Below are 16,328 nucleotides of genomic sequence, written 5' to 3' on the forward strand. Positions count from 1 at the left end.
TCAGCATTTGTTCACACCAAATGCACAGAATTGCCAAACTATTGGGTATAAATAACAAAGGGTAAACAACCTTTGTGTCCTCTTTATAGTCCATTTGTGATAGATGTACTTTCAAAGTCATGACAAGTAGATAGAAGCGCATCATTAAAGACACTGGACACTATTGGTAATTGTCAAACAACAGTCTTCTCACTTGCTGTATCCCCATCAACATATGCATAAAATAAACCTGTGAAAATTTGAGCTCAATTGGTCGTCGAAGTTGCAAGAGAATAATGGAAGAAAAAACACTTTTGTCACATAAGTTGTGTGCTTTCAGATGCCTTGAATTTGAGACCTCAGCTTGAGGTCTCTAATTCAATTCAACATTTTTCAGTGTAAAATTATTTCTTTTTCAAAAACTACTGTACTTTCTCACAATGTTCAATGAAGGCATGTATTATGTAACAAATCATCACAATGAGACGGAAGAACTGGACCAAATTGTATATTCATGTTTATTCAGGACATTACATCACAGCATGTGTTCACAGTGGACTGAATGCGAATCATGTATTTTGGTTTAGGCCGAACCATAAAGCAGCTACATTTGCTTGTCAGAGTGCCCCTTTAATGGGCTTCAAGTTTCAATTAAACAGCACAAAAAAAGCTTTTAAAACGCCCCTTTCTGTTATTGTTAGAGGGGATGGGAATTCCTTATTTCTGTATACATTAAAATTCGAAAAACAACTCCAACTTGGACAATTTAAACAAATTAATAACCCTTTGGTATTACCCACAATGCATCTCAGTACCCACAATGCATCTGCCTTGGCGGCCATCACAACTGAATAACTTGATATATAACTTAAGTCAGTCTACAAAATAAATGGTATAATTATAGGAAACAATATGCACAATTTGGGAAAACACAAAACAGATTATAAACTTATTTTCGTCTGGTGTTGTTAGATCAATAATTACCATCATTGTCGACAGAATGCATTATTTAAAATATGGATTAAACATCAACTTAACATCAAAATAAATAGACTAAATGTAAAAATCCATGCTTTCAAAAAAGGGCAACCAATTTAACTCTAACTGTACACTATGCACCACAGAACCTACATGTACTGTCCAATATTATTACGGATTTGTGGATAATTGTCATGTACCAGAATTAAACAAAACAAATAATAAAAAATAATAATCTTAAACAATTTATTTGAATATTTACATCAATAGCCCTCTAAATACTCCTTTTCCATGCCCGAAGAAGGCAAGATGGTACTACCCATAATGCATCTCAGTACCCACAATGCATCAGTAAATTCTAATCACTAACGGTTTAATGTTCATGGGTGCTCAATGCAAACAAAATCTACCAGTAAGAAGTGCATACAACCTCATGCAGGCAGCAAGGTGCACCAGGCAACAATGCCCAACAATTATAATGCATTTGGGCCAAAGCTCACAATATAATTATCCACAGAAACATTTTGGTCAAATCCTACCGACGATCAGCCAAATGCAGCCAAATGGAGTTACAGTTACAATACTTGAGACTGTTTCCTGTTATTGCTTTTGCTTAGTAGATTTTCCAGCAAGTTTTCGTCCTTTTACTGCTTGGTAAAATCGCTTAGGACTTAAGCCATTTTCTACACAAACACACCAGATGATGAAGGCATCAGTTATACTGCAACAACAATCCAACTAGGGACCTAAAAAGCAGTTTAGAGCCTTAAAAAGAGACAGGTACATGCATTGATTAATCTGTTGAAGGTAATACAAACTAAAGTTGAGTTTATATGGTAGTCAAACACAAATTGTGAAATGAACGTCCCCAACAACTTTTTAGATTAACTAGGATTTCATAAAAGTTCAACACAACTTAACTTGTTGCTATTCCTGTGGCTTAAATTACATGCGTTTCACCCCTGCTATGTAAGTGTAAAAACTCACCGGAAAGCAATGTATAAGGCATGGTGACATACAAGGAAGAGTTTGTAGATGTTTGAAGACAAACTGAATGAACAAATATAGCATATTGCTGACAATGCTAAAGATGTTTTGTTTGTAAAGAATACAAGCATAAGGGTGCCTCTACTTCCTGTGTACATCAACAAACAAATCTGATAACCAAGTTAATGCTCATCCTCTGATACAGTCCCTGGTATATTTGGAAAATTAACAGCATGAACAAATGACAAATCTTGGCTCACAAACAATGCTCACTATTTGTTTCCTTAAGGCGCTTAAAAGTGTTCAAAGAGCTGCTTTCTTATCAAGTTACACAAACTACGTTCACCTTTTTTGTTATTAGCTTTCTTTGGGGCGATGATTGGGTACGGAAGAAGGGAATAGATTCTACAATATGGACAGCCTAGCAAAGACTACGCTCATGGCATCACTACGTACATCGCATTGACAAGTATGCGACAAAACATTTTATATACAAGCGCCATCTACAAATTACAGTTTGAAGTCAGTACATTTTCACGTCAGAGAGAACTCTGACCTTTCCCCCTTTGTGCATCAAGGTAAACCAAGTAATCCAAACCAGACACCAATTTCACAAAGCCTGTCGACCTTTACTGCTTATAGAATAGTCCTTAGCAGAAGTTCTATTTCATAACTGCTGCTTACTGTAAGCTAAGCAAAAAGGGATGCTAACTTACAGTTAGTTAGCATATAAGAGGATACAGCAATACAAACCCATTTTGAATTTGCATCACTAAATCATCTTGATCATTTATGAAACAGTTCTGATTCAGGACGCTTTTTTGCTCAAGTAAGCATGACCAATTTGCTTACAGTCAAACATCTTGATGAAATTGAGCCGGACCTACCGTTCATTGTAAGCCTCACTGAGGCCAAACAATGTCTACTTTATCCTAATAAGTAACAACAATAACCTTTAACAATACTGCTGCGCTATTATCTCGGACTAGTGTCATAATCTTAATTCTGTACAAGTTTTGTCCCTGTTAACAGCATACATTGTCATCAATTTATTTATACATAAACAACACAACGATAGCATGCCACATGTGGCTTATATAATTTGTTTAATTATCATACACAGAAACCTTTTAAATATCTCCCAAGCTTCGTCCGTTAATTAGATTTAAAAGTGTTAGTAGCTGGCCTGTTTTCTTCTTCTTTGAAAGCCATTGAAAGTTTCATTATAATCCTAATTGATAATATCCAAACACGCTGTATGATACCTTAAAAAGCTACAATACAGAATCCAACAGGAAATGGTCTGGAATCTCAAATTACTGTCATATTGTAAAGAAGTTATATCTTTTTGTTCTGTGAGTTTGCTTCACCTAAACATAACCATCCTTTTCTTCAACTGTATTTAAACAGTTTCCCGGAAATGACCCACACTTGCTGATGCCTTCGTTCCGAGAAAATCCCCATTTTCTTGACTATTTAAAAACAAATCACCCCACCGCTATATTATAAAAAAAGATCTGCAAATGGGAAAATACACCAGCAATTTGAGATTTCCAACCTGTCTTATGCTCTCAGCAATAATCAAGCCTTTTAAAAACCCTACAGCTTAATTTCAACAACGATCAAAATACACCTGCAGTTGTTTAAACACCTAGCTTTAATGTACAATTGGACTAGATATCAGATAAATACATGACCTTGACCTTTAACTCCCGACCTTTGCATATTAATAGTAGTGTACAATGACATCACACTCATGGCAGACAAGAAAAAATAAACAACAAAAAACACCAACGTTATATCATTAAACGATTTGTCAGCTTCATATCACAGTAATTACAATGTTCTTTTTAAGATTCGCCATTTTTGATTTGATTAAAATACATTTACTCATTAAGCTTGACAGTTAACGAAGGCTTGCTTTGTGTAGCAGCATTTTGACATCATTGTTCATGGTGTATGGATGGTAATTGTAATTCATCCACACACCAGCCAACAATACAAGCACTTCAGTGGGTAACATTCCCTGCTATATCTTACCATCAGAAACAAACAGACAACTTGAAGTTTCACTTCTAGGAAAGAGACATTCCCTGTACGGGAACTGGAAGAGTCACTTCTGGGAAATGGAAGGTTTCCTCTTCTGGCAAACATAAAATTCCCACTTTGAGGAAAGGCAAACTACATTTTTGGGAAAGGAAAATTGAACTTGCACAAACATTTTCTTTTGTAAAGTCAAATGTCAATATCTGTTCCAGATGAACTTTGATCGAGAATAGAATCTTGAAATTAAAGGAACACGTTGCCTCGGATTGGTCGAGTTGGTTTTTGAAAAGCGTTTGTAACCGTTTGTTATAAAATGCATATGATAAGAATTTTTTTTTTAAAGTAGAATATAATGATCCACACAAAGTATCACTCGAAATTGTGTGGTTTTCCTGTTACCTCGTCGACAAACACGGTCGGCCATTTATGGGAGTCAAATTTTTGACTCCCATGAATGGCCAACCGTGTTAGTTTGCAAAGTAAACAGAAAACCACGCAATTTCGAGGCAAATGTGTGTGGATCATTGTATTATACTTTTAAAACATCTTTCTAACCATATGCATTTTATAACAGTTACAAACGCTTTTCAAAGACCAACTCGACTGATCAAAGGCAACGTGTAGTAACAAATACAGCAAATTATTTTCTAAATTTGTCCAAAACAGTTGACAAATGACCGAAGTGATTTTCCTAAAAATTTCACTAAACTAGCACTTATCTTTTGACATATATTATCTTATCACCTCTTAAGTACTCTTTCAATGCACATTTAAGAAAAACAAGATGCACTTCCAATATCCCAAAGGCGACTTTTCATGCAATACGATATGGTGTCTTTTAACAGAGCACTTTTAACTAACGAAACACAATAATTGTCACTACAGTGTTAAAGCACAATGGTAATACTAGAATTCTTTATATTATTGTCAATCTAGCCACTCGGGGTGCTAGTTTCCGCGTAGTACTTGAAACCAAATTTAGACCCCCCCCCCTCGTTTTGTGTGAGGATGAAAGTAGTAACAGCAGCATCTATATCATTTTTCGGTTCTTAATGAAAATTTCCCAAAGCAGGTTGCTAAAACAGGCTAAAGTTAACTTTGTAGTCCAAAGTGACTGTTATGTGGCAAACAGTTTTCGGAATTACTTAACCTTACTCCGATATCAACAAATCTTTGTGCAAGACATTTATTAAATGTTGATATGTCATCCTATTTTGGAGGTGTTTCGTTAAACCAGTTTCCAGTTGACAATTTGCACAGTTGGTGTTTAATCCTAAAAGAATATCAGTTTATTCTGAAGTTCCACTTGATAGGATGCTGTTGTTTCACCCTTCATCAACACACAGAGACACCACAAGTCAAATCACTGGACTTTACTGTGGCGTTTTAAACATGCTCCACCGAGTAAACACACACGGTGGCAGAAACAAAAAATCACCCAAACCAACAACACGAAACCCTTAGAAGTTAGTCTGCTAGTAATAGTAAGAGATATGACTGGTTGTATGTTAAAGCTGTGCATACATGTACAAGGTTGCCATTGGTTATATAGTAGTAGAGATACATTTAAATAGGATGAGACCCACCCTGGGTATCATTAACGGCACTCCCAGACTTTGACTGATAGGTCAACGCTACCGCTGATGATGAACGGAGCGGACTTGTGGAAATCTGTATCAAATAAAGCAAAACAGTGAAAACAATTAGTATCAAAAAGGTAGGATTTGAGGCTTTGGTGGAGATATTCAGGGCAGACGCTTTGTTCAGTGTAAGGGCAATGCATTTTTTTCCTAGATGAAGGCAAAATGATGATGGGCCAACAAGAAACCCGAAGCATATGAAAGTTGAAATGTGAATGTTATTTCTCCTTGGCTATTGTGCAGATTGCATGGCCCCCAACTTGTAAAAACAGATAAACAACTAGACATGTGTGTTTGTAATGTAACAAACACTGAGGGTTTTGTTGTTGGAAAAAAGAAAGATAATGATATACATGTACAGGGCGAGAAGGTGCTCTACGAGACCACTGGTGAAAATTAATGACAATGGTTGGCTGGCCAACTCTTATAACAAGAGGGCGCTAAACAAGTTCACCATAGACCATATCAGAAATACTCGGTATGCACGCGAGAGGTGTGGAATGTCGTGTATGCTGGTCTAGCTAGCGATCAAGTTTGATAGCTATCTAAAGTAGCATGCACCTCATTCAACAGTTAGCGCTTGCGGAATGGGTATTTGTGAAAAGGTCTATTGAAATTGACAAAGTCATCGATTGAAAACAGTGGTGTTTTAGGCGGATGGCCAAAACCAGCTAAAGAGTAAATCATTTTGTCTTACCGAGGGAGGTGACAAAGTGTGTGTGTGCGTTGAGAACCTTCTGACAGCGTCGATTCTTATAATCCCACACCCTAATGGTCTTATCATCAGACGCACTCACTATGAACTTGCCTCCTGGATGGAATAAAACTCCTCGCACCCAGTTATCATGACCAGTCTGTAAAGGACAAGAAATAAAAATAGAAATGAGAAATGATAATGGTCTACACTCTTAACCGAACTAAGCCCAGATAATCCTGTTCCTGCCTTCACCCACTATTGAGCCAAGCACAACTACCAGTTAATCTTCAAGGCATTACTTAAAGCCATTGGACACTTTCGGTAAACAGTATTGTCCAAAGGCCCACACTTCGTGTATCACAACTTATATATAAAATAACAAACCTGTGAAAATTTAGGCTCAATCGGTCATCGGAGTCGAGAGAAAATAACGGGAAAACCCACTCTTGTTTCCGCACGCTTCGCCATGTCATGACATGTGTTTTCAATAAATCCGTAATTCTCGCTATCGAGAATTAATATTGGTGTAATGTTTTCTCGAAAAGTAAAGCATTTCATGGAACAATATTTCAAGAGAAGTCTTTCACCATTACCTTCTGTAAATCCTGAAAATTATTTGTAAATCTGTGAACTTTTATTTTTGTTTCTGTACCGAAAGTGTATAATTGCAGCATCTTGCAACAGAGTCCGGCATCCTCCTGAAGAGGATCAGAGGATACTGATCTAAACGTTGAGTTGTCAGAATAGACCTATATATTTTGACTAGAGCGCTAACTTGCTCTGCGTTTTGAAGCCATCCTAGGCGCAGACATGTTTGATGTGTTGCGTGACTACGGAATGATTTTAATTTTAAGAGAACACACATTGCCGCGATTTTTTTACAATCGGCGTGTGCGCTTACGTACGCGACTGCCCATTCGCATACGTCCGCGCTACGAAAACAGTAAGTTCGACTTGATTGACATACTAAACAAAAGTGTGACGCACATGACGCTCGCAGTTTGCACGCTCATCAGCAGATTGTGCGTTCACATCTGCTGCATTTTTTGGTTCGATGACACATAGAAAAGAACAAACGCACTATCATGCAAATAGCCGTACAAAAATTCAAGCTTTTGTATTGGTTTGTACATAACCATGGATGGGCCCACATGGCTTCAAATCCTTAGTGCGTGTATAATGGGGTGTTAGCGCTCTAGTCAGTATATACAGCTCTATGTTGTCAGCCATCGTATTCTCAGAAAAAACCACTACTCAAAAGAGATTTTACCATGGCATTACCACTAACCTCAACTAATTATACTCTCACCATGCAAAGTTTCAAATCCTACTGGTCTAAAAGTAGTTGAATTCCTACACTAGTAACCCAATATCCATTTTCACTCTCCCTACAGATTTCATCCAAGACAACTGGGATGGGCTTGCGAGCGTGTAAACATTCTTGTTCAGGCAACACCATGTGTGGGATTGATTGTACATGTACTTCTGACCAGTGTTTGAACATTGATGTATCTTTTCCTTACTAGGGTTTTAATGCAGACACCAGCGCTAATATCTCAATAGTGAATGTGATATTGAACATTCATGTATATACTCCTACCAGGGTTATAATGCAAACACCAGCGCTAACATCTCAATAGTGAATGTGATATTGAACATTCATGTATATATTCTTACTAGGGTTTTAATGCAGACACCAGCGCTAATATCTCAATAGTGAATGTGATATTGAACATTCATGTATATATTCTTACCAGGGTTATAATGCAAACACCAGCGCTAACATCTCAATAGTGAATGTGATATTGAACATTCATGTATATACTCTTACCAGGGTTATAATGCAGACACCAGCGCTAACATCTCAATAGTGAATGTGATGTTGAACATTCATGTATATACTCTTACCAGGGTTATAATGCAAACACCAGCGCTAATATCTCAATAGTGAATGTGATATTGGACATTCATGTATATACTCTTACCAGGGTTATAATGCAGACACCAGCGCTAACATCCCACACCTTGATGCTCTTGTCTCTGGATCCTGACACCAAGAATGGTCCTGACCTCTGGTTCTTCTTCGTCTGCAAAGAAAAAACCCAACAACAATCAACATTTGTATGCTCCGTACTCCGGAACTAGGGAATTTATTTAAACCATCTCAGCTACCTGGGGAGTATACAGCCTGTGTTGTCGAGTAAGTTGTGCATCAAGCCAAATCACAAGAACTATTTCTGACCTGAAATGTAACAATTTTAACAGACACATTCCCTTCTAGTTTGGTACTTTTGGCCAACGGACCATGTTCGTTTGCAGAGTAAAAGGAAAGCCACTTTTAAAAACATCTTTCAACCATATTCATTTCATAACAAATGCTTTTATACAAAAATGTAGCCAAAAGAACCTAATCTGAATGCAACGTGTCCTTTTAACACATTGTGAAGAGAAGCAGAATTGCCTTGCTCTAGAAAACAAGTTTCATGAACCCAAACTTTCTACTGACTAAACGCCTCATTCAACCAATAGGGTGTGTTCTCTTGGCGTTATCGTTATCGTTCTTGTTATCGCTGCAGTGGGAACGGGCCTTTAGCCAACAAAAATTGAGTCTATTGCACTAAATCGCTCAGTCATAATCTGCCAAGGTTATATCATATAAAGCAGACTCAGGCATTTTTAACAACTCTGGCATTTCTATCTCCACTGGTTTCTAAGCTCCATGATTGCTGTTGGGTCACGGCGGTCAATGCCAGAGTCCCGCTCCAGGGTGTCCACAAATGTTGCTGCAGGACGCCCTCTTGATCTTTTGCCATGTATCAGTTTATTCTTATTTAAATATTTCTAAACGGCTTCATATTTTAATGCTCGGGGATGCAATTTTCTGCAATGAACTATCACTAAAGCCATGCAATTGTTCCAGTTCACACATTTCTCAAAGTGACTACCATTTCTCATCTTACACATGGGACATCTTCCAAATAGAATCCCTCCTAACATGAAGCTATTTTTTACAACAGACCTCTGATTTGATATAAAGCACATTAATTTATTCTCATTATATTCACATATCTAAATTTGTGACCCGCTACGTGAAAATGAGTCAGATGTTGACAATTTCAAGGATTGAGTTATATGCATGGCTGGAAAGAACACATCAACAGCAGTAATTTGGTATATGTCAAAGTTTTGGGGTGTATCACGTTGCGGAGTTACTTCCGTTTGAAAATAGCCACTACATAATTTTTCCTGAAAAACGAATTACCAGTAAAGTAATGTTTTGAACTATCATTACGCGCAAAAGGATACAAAAAAGATAAGTATTATCACAACATTTTTGTATTCATAGCTTTATTGCCTGAAAGTAAGTGTTCTAAAGGTTAACCATGCAAATATAGATCTTAAAAAGTAAAAAAAAAAAACGTAGCGGGTCACATTTTCTAGAAGCTTGTATTAAAATAATAGGAAAAAAACCCAAACAAAATCAAAATGAATGAGTACTCCAAGTCATACATGTATTTCCAAGGAAAGCAAAAGGGTAAAAGGAAGCAATAATAGTACACCACTGGAGTGGCGATAAATACCTTCATATCATATTTCAGTCTGTAGATGAAAAAAATCCTAGATATATGCAATCTTTGTATGACCTTTTGAAGAAATTAAACATGAGCTTCGCAATCATATCAAATTTCTAACCGAAATATGAATCATCATTTTGAACATTTTGTCAGCACCACAATGGTGTGCATGCATTGATTCCGTTATCTTTCAAGGTCTATGCAATCAAAGCACAGCAGGTAGAGTTACATGCAAGTCTAGGTTAATTTAACCGCAAAGTCTTCAGTCAAAGCTGTAGGACAGTAAATCCCTCTGAAAGTAGCTCACTTATTACAGATCTACCAATAAATATGCGGAAGCATTTTGAGCTGACAGGAAATATGAGGTCTAGAGAACCAATCAAGGTGTTGGAAGACAATCCAATGAAAAGATGAGCAGGAAACCGAACACCGCATTTGACATTTTCCCTGAGCAGATCGGAGCTTTTGTTAAGATGAATTTATTTCTCATGCACAGAGTCAATATTGTTTACCTGTTTTCCATCAATTTTATTAACCAGAGTCAGCTATGTATTAAAAACGTCAAAAATTCAACCAATGGAATTATATGAAAGGTACATGAACAGAGATAGCCATTAAAAAAATAACAGCATGTTCTTATAATCAGCGATGTAAGGGGAACTTGTGGTTTCTTATCCGACACCTGAAAAAAGAATTGCATCCCCTTAAGGTGATCCCCTGGCTGCCGCTTTCCAGATTGTATCGTAACTTGGGTTTGATCACTGGCTACACAGCAGTTAACAATTGTATGGCTTCTGACTGGCACCTCCGAACAAATATATTGACAAAATAGGGAGACCGCCTATACAGGGCTAGTTGGTAGAAAGCCGACACGTTAATCAGGAGGTAGATGGTTCAAATCCAGCTCTTGTTAATATTACTATGTCCAACCCCAAATCCATTAAAGATCCAGACATATGGCAGGTTTGTATATCCTATATTTCCTGGTTTCACTGGAAAGAATACTTTAAATTCATAATCGGACAGGCACTTGAAATGATTCTCCTCTCCCCTAGGGGACATGTATTTTGTCTGTGACTGAATCAACAAACAAATCCTATAATATAGCGCATTTCACAATAAACCGTATCAATGCGCTTTACATTCGTCCCCTGGTCATTGGGCCAATAAACATCCCTTTAATCTTTCTCAGCTCCCAATAGGGAGTATACAGCCCCGAGCTGCCGTGGCGCTCGCAAGGCTTTTTCTTTTATATTATCAACCTCTACCCTCGCAGGTACCCATTTATACCCCTGAGTGAAGAGAAGCAATTATAGTAAAGTATCTTGCGAAGCGAATTTGACGTTAACTTGACGTCACAACCCTTCTTTCGCAGCTATATTTGCAAGTGAGTTGAGCAGAGTTGAACTGCTGCGAATTATTCGTTGCGAATTTGTGACGTCAACATTTGCTTCACATTCGCAGGAAGTATGAACCGGACTCTAGCCACTGTTAAAGCTGTCAACTTGGACATGACCCCCCTACTTTTACGTTTTATGGTTAGTCTAGTCAACTGAAATATTCCACTCTATGGTAACTCAAGACACGAATAGTTAGACTGGGTATGTCTGGCCAAATGCTATGAGATGGGTTTGGGGGGATTTGAGGCAGTTAAGGTTAATACAAAATGAAAATTGTTATAGAAAACCATGCCTTATGTCATCAATATTGGTTTGTATGGCACCAAGTCAAGATAGTTCGGTTTGGTAGAATCAGGGGTAATATTTGAAGGGTAGTTGTACGTACTTCTGCACCGATAGCTTCATTGATGGTGGGATGAGCGCACTCTGGTGCCCAGCTGACACACTCTACAACATGATCATGTTCCCTCAGCTCTAGCTTGCATTCCTTGGTGGCTACCACCCATACTCGCACAGTCTGTGGACGGATAAAACAAATCAAAATAAATCAAACTCTATAGTCCAGTACAAGATTTATTCCAAGTTCTTTCACAAACAATTGCGTGTGCGAGAGTTGACATTGAAGGCTTTAACAAAAGGGATTCAGGGTTCTCAAAAGGATTTTTTTGTTAAACTGTGGGGGTATTTTGGAATCAAATTGTTGGCTGTTCCTAGAACATAGTTTGACAAGAATATCTTTAGCCCTGGTTCCAACTTCATATCACCGTTTACTACAAGTGAAGAACATCCAGTGTTAGCACTCAATATTTGCTTGTGTGCTTTGTGGTTCTGTGGATCCTTCACTTACAGTTTGGTGTTTAACCAAGTAAGAAAAGAACAGTGACTACAGGTAAAACTGAACGGAGGGATTTAGAGTCAATAAGTAGTTGGATGTCAGTCACTTCATACCTTTGCCACTTGGTACCTTGGTCACTTCATAAATTGGGGTCACTTCTAACCTTGCAAAAGGTACATGTGTCCTGGGTACAAAGTTGTCAAGGTACGAAGTGACCTGACACCAAGTACATGTAGTTGACTAGAGTTGGGAGGACTAGTGTTGTGAGTCTTACCTGGTCATTGGAAGCACTCGCTAGCAAGGAGCCGTCATAGTTCACTTTCACCATCCTCACCCATTCCCTGTGACCTTGAAACGTCTTTACACAATACCTGCATAACAAGGTACACAAAATACACCATTAAAGGAACGTTACAGAATTGGTAAGAAACAAAAATCGCGAAGGTCACAGATTTACATAAAACTTACAAGGTCTAATGATGATGATAGTAGAAAACATCCCTTGAAATATTCTGTCTGCAATTTCATATTTGATGAGAAATAAATAAATAATCAAATTTCGCATTTGGAGTTTATCGCTCAGTGAGCTATTCCTATTTGTTTTGGCATCGATGCAATGCAAAATTTTTAATCGGTTTTTCACTATTCTCTCGTGACCCAGATGGCCGATTGATTTCGAACTTCTACAGGTTTGTCAGTTTATGTGTATGGTGGATTACATAAAGTGCTTACACTGCCAGCAACTTTTTTGCTAGCAAAACCAATTCTGTAATTTACCTTTAAGACTCTAACTTGGAGGGAAAATCCACAAGACCACTGGGTTTGTACTCAAAATGTTTACCGCGCCAGAATCAGTCAGAATCAAAATGACAAAAATACTTCTTGACACAGCTTAATTTGTGTTTAACTGTTTTCGTTTGAACCAACATTGAGACATGTATAAGAGAAGACTGATCTCAATTGTCTTGATGAGTATTAAATATACTTCACTACCGAGTAGAATCGGAAGGTATTTGATCTGACTCACAGTCAACATTTGAAGACCTTATTACACAGTGAGGTATTGTTATTTAATTGGTAAGCACAAGACTGCTGGGCCCAATTTCATAGAGCTGCTAAGCACAAAAATTTGCTTAGCATGAAATTTCTCCCTCGATAATAACAGGATTACCAACCAAATTGCCATTTTTTGCATGGTGCTTTTTACTGGTATTCAGCCCATGTTTGCACATCGTGAAAATCATGTGGAAATTTGGCTGGTAATCCTGTTTTAACCGAGGCAGATATTTCATGCTAAGCAAATTTTTGTGCTTAGCAGCTTTATGAAATTGAGCCCTGGAGTCATGAGTGTACTGGCCAGACACTTAAACTACTGGCCCTGGGCCTGCAGTCAAGCGGAAAATTTGAGCCCTAACCATATCAACCAATTTTACTTTAAGGTAGCTCAAAATGTTCCATCTCTCTGTAGCTTACTTAAAATATTCTAAATCTAAGAACATTGTGTGTATCCCCAAATCACAAGTCAACAAATTCCAGGCCACAATGTAAAAGTATTTTGATTCTAAGTATGAGGACCAGACTATTTCGGCATCCAGACTTAGTCTCTCTCATAGAAATAGAACCCGGAGAATGCCGAGTGTCTCATTGTGCGTGCGGTTTCGTTGTGAGACCATTTTTATGGACGCACATACGCCAGTTTTTCAATGCGTGTATGGGAAAATATTTTGCCATACAGTGACGTCATCATTGACCAATGAACACACTAGAAACGGTCTATGTGCGGTGACATCTTGCCATTTTGCCATACACGTGTGTCACGTGATGCTCATTTTGCTATACACGCGTGTCACGCGTCGATCATTTTTGCCATACACGCGTATCGCCTGGTATCGATATGCAGCGTTCACAGACGACACAGAGGGTGGCCAAGCTCAGCGTTCTCCAGGTTCTATTTTTATGGTCTCGCTACACTGAGTTGAATTGAGAGAAAACTAAAATGGCTGAAATGTTAAGACTCACCCTGTGGCCACCTCCCACATTTTGATTGTCTTGTCCCTGGACCCAGACACGACAAAGTCACCGGTGGGCATGAAGCTAACGGATGAGATGTTGTGATCATGGCCGTGCATTGTTTTAATGCACTCATACGCCTGAAAGTCCCAAAGCTTAACTGTCATGTCAGCCGAGCATGATGCTGTAAAGAGTAGAGGGAAAAAAAGAGACATCAAATAAAACCATCAAATCACTCAGCAAGGAATGTTGCCAGTTAGTGCTGCAATTTCATCACAGATTGAAAACTCTAACTGTTTTGGCCGCACGATGCTAATCGCAAGATGCTGTAATTGTCAGACACTAAGACTTTTCATTGCAGTCTATGGTTTTTGTGCAGTCTAAAATGATATACTAGTGCAAGAAGGGCCCAATTTCATAAAGCTGCTTAAGCAGAAATACAAATTGCTCAACAACAATTTTCTACTTGAATAAAATGAGAAGGATAACAGTCATAACTGTACAAGTGACATGATAGCTTGGCTGGTTACCTCATTCTGGTAAGCATAATCTGTTTGTGCTTAGCTACTTATTGTTCTTCAGCAGCTCTATGAAGTTAAGCCAAGGTTAGACTGGGCCCCTGTCTTTATCCATAAGAGGTCCCTGCCGCTAGATCCAGTGATTCCATTGGATACAGTGATATCATTTGATAAACGTGCAGTGACATAGATGCCCAAATAATCACCGCTGTCACGTCCGCAACAGAATTTGACTGCGTATCTCTATGTGAAATGAGGGTAGGTCAAAGGTGAATATCCTGCGTATCTCTATGTGAAATGAGGGTAGGTCAAAGGTGAATATACATGCTGGTCTGGAGGCAGATCTCTGGCGTTAATCACGAGCCGAAGTGTGACGTCAGATTTTCAGGCTAAGCCAAGGTCAACAATTTGCAAATCAGACAGGTTGGCAGAGGGGAGGGCTTGGTGGCAGCAGACTTACCAGGTAAAATCCATTTGTCTTGGTGCGCATGCTCAGAGAAATGATGAAAATTCACTTGGTAAGTCTGCTGCCACCTAACGTTACACAACTCCCATTCAATCAATGTTGTGGTATTAGCTTACCTAGTATTTTTCCTGTGTGATCAAAGCATATATCTTGTACACTGTCCGTGTGACCTTTGAGAGTACGTTCAAAGTCACCAGCCTCATAATCCCAAACCTGTACAACAACAAAACAACAGATCACAGTTGAAAATATCTGTACATTATATCAAAGCCTAACAATAAAATCACAAAAGAGTAGATGTAAAAGCATACCCCCCAAAAACATACTTTGTGCGAGTTTACAAGGTACTTGTAATGAAATTGTGCAATATGCTGCTAGCCATGCAAGAACCACATCGGTCAAACCCCTTCTCTTAGCAATAATCCTACTACATGTAGGTTCCTTTACAATGCGTTACACAACACACAGACTTATGGCTTTACAGTGTACGTCTCATCTGAAGGCCAGATCAAGTTAGATTAAGTGCTTTGCTCCGGGCACAAGAGCTATGATAGATTCCACACCCCCACACTCCCATTACACTAGAACATGAGTCTAGTGCACAAGATTGCTTGGTTAACGAAACTAAAAAAAAAAAGGAATTTCAATTGATATTTGAAGGGAAACCCCCCCATGACAAACCTTTATCGTAGCATCTTCAGAAGCTGTGACCATAACACTGTATACAGGATGGAACAATACTCTAGTAATAGTGCTACGATGGCCGGTCAGTGAGTAACGCTCTGGAGGTCGCGGTATCCACTCTGTTGGAGAACGTTTCTGGTTAGGTCCTCCTGTGGTATATTCCTTCTCCGTCTCATTCAGTTTGCACTCCAGGTCCATCACCTTCTTCTGTAGTCTGATCACTGAAGTCCATTTCTTCTCCAGGAGTCCGTTGTACTTTCTTTCTACATCTCCAGGCTGAGGGGGGGGGGGGGATAGAATCAAAAAGGAAAGAAGATTAAAACAAATGGGGATAAGTTCCAGTTTGGCCAACTATTGTCGGTCCTTTACAATGAATTATTGTAAATGTTGATTTAACATTCATATTAGCTTTTACAGATAGACTATGTACATGTATTATGTATACTCATAAAATATGCAGTAGGAAATGAAGATGTGAGTTTTGGAGGGCAAAGTCTTACAAGGCAACTTACA

At 38.4% G+C, this 16,328-nt stretch overlaps 1 protein-coding gene across 2 annotated transcripts in view; it reads right to left on the bottom strand.

The window, feature by feature from the left end:
* Positions 1 to 4,571: 4,571 nt before the first annotated feature.
* The window catches only part of LOC117290691 (lissencephaly-1 homolog), a 30,506-nt gene continuing 18,749 nt past the window's right edge, over positions 4,572 to 16,328 (bottom strand). The window contains exons 4-12 of one of the 2 annotated variants that reach the window (XM_033772213.1): positions 15,813 to 16,091; positions 15,248 to 15,344; positions 14,157 to 14,331; positions 12,412 to 12,508; positions 11,688 to 11,819; positions 10,415 to 10,447; positions 8,313 to 8,414; positions 6,328 to 6,484; positions 4,572 to 5,661 (exon numbers count right to left, since the gene is read on the bottom strand). In XM_033772213.1, the coding sequence (XP_033628104.1) occupies positions 5,588 to 5,661; positions 6,328 to 6,484; positions 8,313 to 8,414; positions 10,415 to 10,447; positions 11,688 to 11,819; positions 12,412 to 12,508; positions 14,157 to 14,331; positions 15,248 to 15,344; positions 15,813 to 16,091 (1,146 nt within the window). In that variant the 3' untranslated portion in view covers positions 4,572 to 5,587. The remainder of the gene's footprint in view (positions 5,662 to 6,327; positions 6,485 to 8,312; positions 8,415 to 10,414; positions 10,448 to 11,687; positions 11,820 to 12,411; positions 12,509 to 14,156; positions 14,332 to 15,247; positions 15,345 to 15,812; positions 16,092 to 16,328) is intronic. The other variant, XM_033772214.1, reaches the window with a different exon arrangement.

Source organism: Asterias rubens, chromosome 5 (genome assembly GCF_902459465.1).
Source record: "Asterias rubens chromosome 5, eAstRub1.3, whole genome shotgun sequence".
In the NCBI taxonomy this organism is placed as follows: Eukaryota; Metazoa; Echinodermata; class Asteroidea; order Forcipulatida; family Asteriidae; genus Asterias; species Asterias rubens.